At 40.3% G+C, this 10,687-nt stretch overlaps 2 protein-coding genes across 2 annotated transcripts; one reads left to right on the top strand and one right to left on the bottom strand.

Annotated features, from left to right (window-relative positions):
- Nucleotides 1-482: 482 nt before the first annotated feature.
- LOC116287848 (uncharacterized) lies at nucleotides 483-5,239 on the bottom strand. The gene is made up of 6 exons (XM_089029639.1): nucleotides 4,247-5,239; nucleotides 2,562-2,871; nucleotides 1,940-2,218; nucleotides 1,512-1,651; nucleotides 967-1,207; nucleotides 483-770 (listed from the first exon to the last, which is right to left on the bottom strand). The coding sequence occupies exons 2-6, from the start codon at nucleotides 2,749-2,751 to the stop codon at nucleotides 601-603; spliced, it is 1,020 nt and encodes a 339-aa protein (XP_088885765.1). The 5' UTR covers nucleotides 2,752-2,871; nucleotides 4,247-5,239; the 3' UTR covers nucleotides 483-600.
- A 1,986-nt stretch (nucleotides 5,240-7,225) lies between these two features.
- Nucleotides 7,226-10,442, top strand: LOC148911332 (uncharacterized). Its single transcript, XM_089029951.1, has 2 exons — nucleotides 7,226-8,095; nucleotides 8,190-10,442. Exons 1-2 carry the CDS (start codon nucleotides 7,226-7,228, stop codon nucleotides 10,440-10,442), a joined length of 3,123 nt encoding a protein of 1,040 aa, XP_088886077.1.
- Nucleotides 10,443-10,687: the final 245 nt, after the last annotated feature.

The raw sequence follows: 10,687 nt of genomic DNA, 5'->3' as shown, positions 1-10,687 counted from the left end.
ATATTGATTATTTAATCATTGTGGATATTTAATTCGCATCAGTCAAAATTTATCGATCAATTATTCGTGATGTTCATTAATTAAAATGCTAATATTATTGATAATCATTGACATTATTCTTCTATACGTCAGTGTTGTTTGAATCTTAAGGCACCTAGCTTGATCCCATCCTATTCATTATGATTAACGATTTTTAAATCGTTAAAACTACTCTTTCCTCTCTAGCCTGTAAACATGGTTCTCTGTAACCTGTGAACATGGCTCTCCGTAGCCTGTGAACATGGCTCTCCGTAGCCTGTAAACATGGCTCTCCGTAGCCTGTAAACATGGCTCTCACGTAGCCTGTAAACATGGCTCTTCGTAGCTTGTACTCACGGCTCTCCGGGTAGGGGCAATGGATGCATGTTGACAACATAACCATCTCACATCCTTTCTACGCATGAGTTAAGTACATGGGCGCTCACTGTGATTATTCGAATGTATATTTTCATGACATATATATTTTATTCTATATTTTAATATCATTAGCATTTTCATACAAATTTGTTTAGCATCTCTCTCTTGGAATTGCTTGCAGAGGTAAAAATAGACCTGTCGTAATTATTGGCTACCGGTAAATTCTGTACGTAAACGCTTCCTTATAACCAAATAGGCGTTAACATATGCAGACCCATAATCCTCAGGGCACTTGGCCACCTCATCTTCGTAACGGTGGTACAACTCATCGACGATCCTAGATTTCTCTTCGGCAGAACGAGAATCCGATAATCCTGGAAGACAAAGTAGAGAGGAAAATAGTCAAAAAGGAAAGTAAGAGAGGTCGTTAATGGCAAACTGACTGACTGACTGACCGACCGATGGACTCGGGCTTGCTAACTGACTGGATGGTTGATCGGACTGCACCGACTGGCTGACGGACTGAATGATCAATCGACCGACCGACTGACTGATTGCGCAATCAATTACCTGAAAGAAATGAACTGTTGCTCCACGCTCGAATACTTCCTACGTATTTCTTTGCATGTTCTTTGGCATCTCCCTTTTCTTTGATCCATTTTTCCTTATATGCACAAGGCACTATTTTCGTTTCTATGGAAACCAACTCAAGATCTACTTTGACAACAGGCGAGTCAGGACATTTGAATGGCTTCTCGAACTCATCTACCCTTCTGAAGTAAGTGATGAAATTGGTTTTGGTAACCTCGTCCTGTAAGAACGAAAGAGTTTGGAAACGATTAGTTAATAGGCCACTTTAGAAACCCGCAAGAGACTGGGCCTAATTTAATTTTAATCTAATTAGCAAAAGAGTTTTGTCATGTGATGAAGTATCTCAATATTAGTAATTATGTGAAATTTGAATGCGTTTTGTTAAAAAGAACCAGAGTAAAAGCCTTTAAAAGTGTCAAAAATTTACTAGGAATTTCCATATGGTTACAACCAACCAACCACTCGAACAATTAATGAAATGTAAGTCTTCTTCTGAAGTCCCGAAGACCTTCCATCATACTCACCTTAGTGATAATTCCCTCATCTGAAAGTGATTTCCAAAGTGTTGATAGAACTGTGTGACAACAATGTTTGGCATCTTTCGTGTGTACTGTAAACTGGTCATTCTCATCCACAGCTAACTCCGCCAGGACCATACTGCCTCCTTAAGAGCAAATATCAGACACTATTTATATTGATCCCATTACGATTCCAGCAGTATCCTGGACAGTTATTTGTAGAACAATCTTGCGAAAGAAAGTATATAGAAAGTATTTTTTAAATTTCGCACACGTAAGCTCACTAATTTTTGCACGTGTGTTCTTCCTGCAGTATTCCTCGTTTGTGTCACGTTCTGCAGTCATACCAATGTATTATTTATATAGGTTACTGAGATGGACGGCTAGTGTTTTTCAGTCGGACATATTGCGACCTGAGTTAACAAACATCTTACCTGGTCTAAGTTCGGCCGCTCTTCTCGTTAGGTGTAATTCCCAGTCTTTTTCGGCTTGTGCTCGAAACTTCTCTTTTTCCTCTGGTGCAGTAATGAATAGGTGAAATATAGTTCCAGTCATGTCACAAGGCTTGTCACGCAACCAATGTTCACAATTAGAAGAGAACCCCAATGTCACGCTATCTTTGGGGAAACACTGATCGTAGAAATTTGTACCGCTGGCCATGACGAACACGTTGAGGAAGTCAAGGAGATAACTGCGAGGACCAGGAATCAAACCTTGGATAGAACAACCCCGAGTACATATTGGATCAGGTGTATATATATTATAATATTGAGATACAAATACACTCGTCAATGAAATCCCCGGTCATATGATTAACACAACAAGTCCCACCCATGCTACCAAATTTCGTTAATGATAGCATGCCTCGTTAAGGCGTTATGGCAGAAGCTATAATCCAATCACATTGAAATTTAATTCGATGCCTAATTTGAATTTAACAAGTTCTACTTTATTTCTGTAAGCTTCAAAACAATCTTGAAATCAAATTTCAAAAAATAAATTTCATAGGTAGGAACGCCTAAGCTGAGCTGCGCTGGTTTGACTTAATACTTTTACCTTGTGTTCTCAAGAAAACAGACGTGAAATCATTGACAGGTTGATCCTCGTAGATCACATTGATCGGTAGTTCAGCTCCATGTTTTTCTCGTATTGCTTTGACGCATGCGTAGATAAGATCCATCGAAATTCCACCATCAGCCGTCCCATAATCCACTAGGGTTACCACAGACTGTTTTTCTAGGGCCATAGCATCAAGTTCTCTCAGAACCAAAGGGGTCGCTGTCTTAACCACTTGACGATTTGCAATGCTTCGAGTTGAATAAAACCCAGAACCAACCTTACCGTACGGAAAGTGACTATGAGGGACCTGGAAGGAATCAAATTCAATACATGGTTACGTCTGGTTACTTGAAAACCTAAAAAAGATGTTAAACTTAACAAAATACACATGCATTTTAATTAACATTTGTGACTTTTTATATCTCCGAGGATTACCAGACGGAGCAACAGTTGGTTCCAGGGGAGAACACTGTGTCTTAGTTATGTTCGCTGAATTAGGTTAAGGGAAAGTTCATTTATTTTGCTGAGGGCGGGTGTGGGATATTTTTAATCAACAATTTATTCATTTTTCAGAACCCCTTTAAACAAGTTGCCGTGAGCCCACTACATTTTGACGGCAAGATGACGATAAAATCTAAATTTATATTATAGGTACGAATGATATTTTGAAAGTTTTTAAAATTATACGAGCCATTAGGCAAGTCCAAATTGAGAACTTCCAAAAAATCACGAGCATCTATAAACTCCAAATTGTACGAGAAGATTGTGCGATTTTTTTAATATTTTTTTTTATGACACACTCAACAAATTTGAGCAACTTAATTGGGACTCTTTTTTCCTTCTTTTTTTCTTTTTTTTTTCTTTTCTTTTATTTTATTTATTTTTTGGACAGAGCTTGATTTAAGCTATTTTTCTTCCAAAATTGTGCCGCAAGTCATTCCGGAGTGATTATCTCAAAAACAAGCTTAGGATACCCCATTTTGCTTTGCATTTTTGAAATCAGCATTAAATTTCAGGTTTAAAAAGTTTCAGTTTCCAATTTTTAGTCGGCCACCTTAAACAGGTTTTTAGATCGAAGTGCATCATAGTTACAAATAGTTTGCTTTCTTCCATTACTGCCAGCCTTCATGAAACAACCACGAATAAGCACTAACTAGTTAGTAAAAAAAGCCGTTTTGAGAAGGTACTTAAGCTTAGATATGACACGTCACCAACCAACACAAAACCCGGTTGAAAAACAACTGAGTACGTGTCAGTTCGATCACAGCCAGAAGCCCTTCTTTGCAGACGTACTAAAGTGGCCCTTTAGGGGACGTCTGCAAAGGAGGCTAGATCACAGGCAGCCCAAACAAGGTTCCTGTATGTGGTTTATAAGGGAATGTATGGGAGTTGTGATGAAGATATAACAATAAAATGTTTCACCCAACAATTCGCTTGCTGCAGCCGTTCCTTATTGTACCTTGTTCAGTCTTCTGACGAAGTTTCGGCGTGATCTAGGCCCGTTAAGCGTTTTTTTTTTGTTGTTGTTTTTTTGGGGGGGGGTTTTGTTTTATTTATTCATTTTTCAAAATTCGCTCTTCTCTCTCTAAATAATTTACTTTTTTGACAGGGTCTGTTTTATTTCAAAAAGAAACGACTATTATATGTGAAATAATTTTTGGCTCAAAACATTTAACCCGTACCCTGGGTGGGTATTTAACCCGTCAAGGTCTCCAGCATTCTTATTTTGCAGTTGAACAAAGAGAAAACATCAACAAGTCTCGTTACTGAAAATAGAGCTCATTAGTATAGAAGAAAATCATGGCTGTATTGTCTAAATAACAATGAACCATTTGTTAACGTTATCCCTCTATTTTTATGTTTAGAGACACTTTCCATCCACTTTCAATTTTTCATACTATTCAACGACTAGTATATGTGCAATTAAGGTCTATAGAATTCTTGTTAGACTACTTGTTGAATGATACTCTTGTCTGAAGTGGTTTAACAAAAGAATGAATATTAAAAGATCCAAAATAGAAGCTACGCATGAACATTATTTTTAGTATTTGTAAACTTCATCTCTGGCATAAACTCAGTTTGTCGTGGAGTGAGTGCTCTGACTGTAACAATCAAGCTATTAACATCCAGCCCAGCTATCGACGAATCAAAGAGAATGTTAACTGCACTGGTTATTGCAGTAATCCTCATCATCCAGCTTGTGTCAGCAATGCCAGGCACTGAAGAGAAGTGTCTCAAAGGCATTCATCACAAGATGTTCCCTTCAACAGAGTCGTGGGCTTCATTTTAAGAAAAGAATAATGCAAGTCATGTATATTTCTACATTTCATCTATATGTGAGCTATATTTTTCCCAATAGTCATAACCCATAATTCTGTTTCTGAACCAAAAGAACCTTCGAAGTATTCCTTCATATCATATTACTGTAAAATAACTTCTTTTTTTTTTTCATAGCCAAGTTTTTCCCCCCTAAAATATTGCCCGAAAATGCAGCCTCGTTTTCGAATCTGAGCACGTGCAGTCTAGTTTCCAGAGCTCCTCCGTCTCGATACTGGAGGAGTACGCGATAAAGTTCGGACAGCGATCTTGCGCATCTCCGAAAATATCTACATAAGCACGGCACGAGTGAAAAAACGTCTGCGCATGCTCTTAATATATCCGTATGCACATTAGTCAAAACATATGTAAATTTGACTTCCAAACATGACTGATAAATTAGACTTCACAAAATGCCAAAACTTTGTGTCCATGCTTGAAACTTAAGGCTAATTTTTTCATATCGTATTTGGTAATACAGTATCTTGGTCTGACAAAAGTATACTCGCGAACTTTTTTGTATACACGAAGAAAACAGACCTTTCATTCTCTGCACACAAACTCTTCAAAATTCTTAGAGAACGTGCTTAAATGCACGCATGCGCAAACGTTTTTCTCTAGTGTCCATATAAAGCACCGTCTTCTGACTTCAAACCTTCCATTTACGTGTAATACCCGTGTTTTGCTGTTTTATGAGGACTGGAAACTGAAAATGGAAGAAAAAAATGCATTTGTAAGTATGACATATACTGAATATAGGGTTAAATTCAGACGATGACTTCTAAAAACCTTGAATACTTTCTAAACTAACTCTGCATGGTTTAAGTCTGGTCTTCACTAGCCATGACATAAGCACAAGCAGAAGCATAAGAGTGTACGTCCTCACTGAGATATTCAGTGACATAAGCACAAGCATAAGAAGAACGCAATGTTTTGATCCTTATGCTTTAATATGTCATTCTAGTATGCTAAATAATTCAATTTTTTGACAGGATCTATTTTATTTCAAAGAGAAGCGACTATTATATGGGAAATAATTCTTGGTTCAAAAAATTTAACCCTTCGAGATCTCCAGCATTCTTAATTTCGCAGTTGAACAAAGAGAAAACATCAACAAGTCTCGTTACTGAAAATAGAGCTCATTAGCATAGAAGAAAATCAAGAAGAGACACTTAGACCAGCTAGATGGCTGTATTGTCTAAACAAGATAATAATCAACCATTTATTGTTAACGTTATCCCTCTATTTTTATGTTTAGAGACACTTTCCATCCACTCTCAATTTTTCATACTATTCAACGACCAGGATATGTGCAATTAAGGTCTATAGAATTCTTGCTAGACTACTTGTTGAATGATACTCTTGTCTGAAGCTCAGCACCATTAAGGCATGGCTCTTTTGAGGAAGTGATGGAAAATCAGTTATTTATTCATATCTTTGACAGTTTATTATGAATCTTTCCCAAATTTGGCTCGTAGTAGTCATTCTTCAAGGCAAGCAATTACCGCATATCTGTTACCATGGAAACCAGGTCACGTGACACCAAGACCGCCATCTTGGATTTTTTAAACAAATCGTTTGTAATCGTATTGAAACTACTTCAAAAGTTCTGAAAATCCATATTCTTTTCATATTTGCAATACCTATATGGATCTAATTGGATATCTTGGAAATTATATTAAGTTTAATTTCTAGAATATTTTTAATTTTTTGGAAAGAATAGAAAATATTCTAAAAATTAAACTTAAAATAATTTCCAAGATATCCAATTAGATCCATATAGGCATTGTAAATATGAATAGTAATCTGCATTTTCATGACTTTTAAAGATGTTTCGGTACTTTTTCAAACGGCTTGTTTAAAAATCCAAGATGGCGGCCTTGTGGTCACGTGACTTAGTTTCCATGGTAACCAAGGCTCTAAGGTTCCTTCTTTTCACAAAAGACATTAACTTGCCAAGTTTGGGGAAGATTCGTAGAAAACTGGCTATGATATAGCTAAACAGTTTTTCATCTGAGAGCCATGCCTTAATGATGCTGAGAGTGGTTTAACAAAAGAATGAATATTAAAAGATCCAAAATAGAAGCTACGCATGAACATTATTTTTAGTATTTGAGTAGTATAGGGCATACCAGTCCTGATTCACCCGACCTAACCCCATGATTTCCTGAGTTAATCAAATTCGCGTAGTAATGAAATTCCAAAAACGCAGTAAAAGCTACGGCACCAAAAAATGGTCCCCGAGGATTACAGGGATCTCAAAAAGCGGGCATTCGTGGGGTCAAGAATGATCCTACGGGTATTCTCCATGTTGCCTTCCAAAAAATATTCCTTATATATAGACAATGGACTCGCAATACAATTTCGAAACTTACGACATCGCTGGTAGTTCTGCGATAGATTTGCGGAGGTATTGGGATACGAACGCGAGACGCATACAGCGATTGATAGAGAGAGGTATAGAAGAGTTAGGAGCTGCAAAAGTATCTATTGTGGTGGAGGCTAATTTGATGAAAGATGAAACGGAAACAACAGTTTGGTTGCGCACCAAAACGCTAACAGTCTTAGAGTCGACGGATTTGGATCAAAGGTTGTCCTCACAAATCGAACCAATTTCGGAATCACTCGCCAAGTACACCCGAGAAGGATTCGGATGGACTGTAACAGCTATCAAACGTGCTACGATTAGCATTGCCCGTTACGTGCCGATTCGTGGTGGTTCTTACGTGCCACTGCCAACTTTCATAGAGCGTAAGAAGGCAATTATCAGTGTGCGTAACAAAGATAACAGGTGTTTTCAATGGGCACTGCGATCAGCGTTGTATCCAGTGAATCAAAATCCATTCAGAACGTCTAAGTATCCACACGACGACCTAGATTGGTTTGACGTAGAGTTTCCAATGGAAATACGATGCATACCCGACTTTGAAGAGCGAAACGAGCTTGCTATAAATGTTTACGGTGTCCGAGAAAAGACCATAGTTCCCCTGCATGTTTCATGTAACAGAGGAGAGCGCATAAACCTTTTCTACCATGGTGAGCATTATTCGTGGGTGAAGTCGCCAAGCCGCCTATTTGCCATGCATAGTAAAGACGGACACAAAAGGTTTTACTGCGACGCCTGTCTGTTACCATTTAAAGATGTAAAAGCATTGAAGAAACACGGCCAAATTTGTCGAGGAAGCGAGGAGCCAGCGCAAAGAATTCAGCTGCCAGTAAGCAAAGATTTACGATACGACGACCACAAACGCCAAAACAAAGTGCCTTACGTGACTTTACGCGGACTTCGAGTCCTTGATTACCGATGAGTATGAGGAAGCTGGTAACACGCAAAAGAAAGGGCTACACGAGATTTGCTCGTATGGTTACGTAGTCGTTCGCTGCGACGGTGAAGCGGATGAGCCAGTGCTTTACCGAGGCCCTAACGCTGCACGGAATTTCCTCACAGCTTTAGAAGAAGAGGAAGAATACATTCGACGCCGGTTAATGCATAAAAAGAAGGTTAAGTTGACCAAAGAGCAGTTAGGGGCATATCACGCAGCACAGAAGTGCCACGTTTGCGAGCTAGGCGTTCTAAAGTACGGACGCCGAGCAAAGAAAGCCTGGGATAAGGATGGGGCTTACTTAGGAGAAGCGCACCCCGCATGTGGACGTTATGCAAAAGACGGAGATAAGCCTGGCAAACCTTCCACGCACTGCTTTCACTGCGGCGAACCTATAGAGGAAGACTTTTACATAGACAAAGTGATGGATTGCTGTGAAATCACTGGTGAGTTTAAAGGCGCATCGCACTGGAAATGCAGACAGCGGATAGACCCCAACATGGAGATTCCTGTGTTCTTTCACAACCTCCGCGGGTACGACTCCCATCTCTTGCTGCAAGGCGTGGAGGGGCACGAAGTAAAGTGTATACCTAACAACAAAGAACGGTATATGTCCGTAACGATTGGCAAGCTAAAGTTCCTGGACTCCCAGCAGTTCATGGCAGATTCCTTAGCCAATCTAGCCAAGTACAATGAGGATTCACCAATATCCGACGAATACGATACGGAAAGGAAAGGTGTGTATCCTTACGAATACATGAATTGCTGGGAGCGCTTCGAAGAAACGCAGCTTCCACCCAAAGAGTCCTTCTACAGCACTCTAAATGAAGCGGGAATACCCGACGATGAATACTCCTATGCGAAGGAGGTTTGGAAGAAACACGACTGCAGAAATTTAGGCGACTACCACGACGTCTACCTACTCTCGGACGTTGTCCTACTAGCAGACGTCTTTCAAAGCTTCCGAAAGATGGCTATGTCTTACTACGGGTTAGACCCAGCAAACTTCTATACGGCTCCTGGGCTTTCCTGGAGTGCGCTGTTAAAGAAAACAGACGCACAACTGGACCTCCTAACCGACTACGAGATGTATCGATTTATGGAAGACGGTATTCGCGGTGGAGTTTGCGGGCCCAGCAGACGTTACGCGCGCGCCAACAATCCCCAAGTAGAGGGTTACGACCCCGAAAAGTCAAACCCTTACATATTTTATTTAGATGCGAACAATCTTTACGGGTGGGCAATGTCCCAGCACCTTCCAGTTAGGGAGTTTGAATGGACGGAGCCACGCGAACCGGAGTATTACATGCGAATAAAACCCGACAGCCGCAAAGGCTTTGTCTTAGAAGTTGACTTGGAGTACCCCGAGCACCTACACGACCTCCACGATGATTACCCGCTTGCCCCGGAAGCAATTGAGATACCTTTTGAACAGCTATCACCACTACAAAAGAAGCTGTGCCCCAACTATAAGCCGTACCGCAAGCTAACGATGAATTTGATGAACAAAAAGAATTACGTTGTTCACTATCGCAACCTGCAATTCTACGCGCGCCACGGAATGCGCGTGACAAAGGTGCACCGCGCCCTGAAGTTCCGCCAAGAGCCGTGGATGCAGCCGTACATAGACTTTAACACCCAAAAGCGCACAGCCGCCAAAATTGATTTCGAGAAAAACCTGTTTAAGCTAATGAATAATAGTGTGTTTGGGAAGACTATGGAGAACATTCGCAAGCGGGTTAGCATAAAGATTGCTAACACACGCGAGGAAGCGGAGAAGTACGTATCGCAACCAGGGTTCGTACGCTACGTAGACATGTTGAACTTCTTTGTGATACACATGAAGAAGGCTAACCTATTTCTAAATAAGCCTGTATACACCGGGTTTTCAGTGCTGGAGCTATCGAAGTTGCTGATGTACGAGTTTTATTACGACAAACTCAAACCCAAGTACGGCGATAAGTGTCGACTCCTTTACACGGACACCGACATGGAGATAGAAATCCCCGACGTTTACACAGACTGTCTCGAAGATATTGACGAATATGACACGTCCGGTTACCCGCGCGACCATCCCCTCTACTCAGCCAAAAATAAGAAAGTAATTGGAAAGATGAAGGATGAAATGTCAGGCAAGCCAATCGTGGAGTACGTTGGGCTAAAACCAAAGATGTATAGTGTACTTAAGACGGACGGCGCAGACAAGAAAGCAAAAGGCGTAAAAAAAATACGTAGTTAAGAAGCAACTTACGCATCAGTCTTACGTGGATGTGCTTCATAGTCAAAAGTCTCAGAAGCACCACATGAATTCCCTGCGGTCCTTTAGGCATCGAATACACAGCATTACTCAGGAGAAGGTGTCACTGTCCGCATTTGATGGTAAGAGGTGGATGTGCGACGATGGCATCCATACGCACGCGTTCGGTAATCACACGATAAGCAGTTCTTCTTTGACGAACCCACGTGTGGGACCATCATAAAGAT

The sequence above is a fragment of the Actinia tenebrosa genome, unplaced genomic scaffold (genome assembly GCF_029948245.1).
Source record: "Actinia tenebrosa isolate PJP-AT-01 unplaced genomic scaffold, QUT_ActTen_1.0 PGA_scaffold14__42_contigs__length_11649687, whole genome shotgun sequence".
Taxonomy (NCBI): Eukaryota; Metazoa; Cnidaria; class Anthozoa; order Actiniaria; family Actiniidae; genus Actinia; species Actinia tenebrosa.
This window is presented reverse-complemented; position numbering and strand designations above follow the sequence as displayed.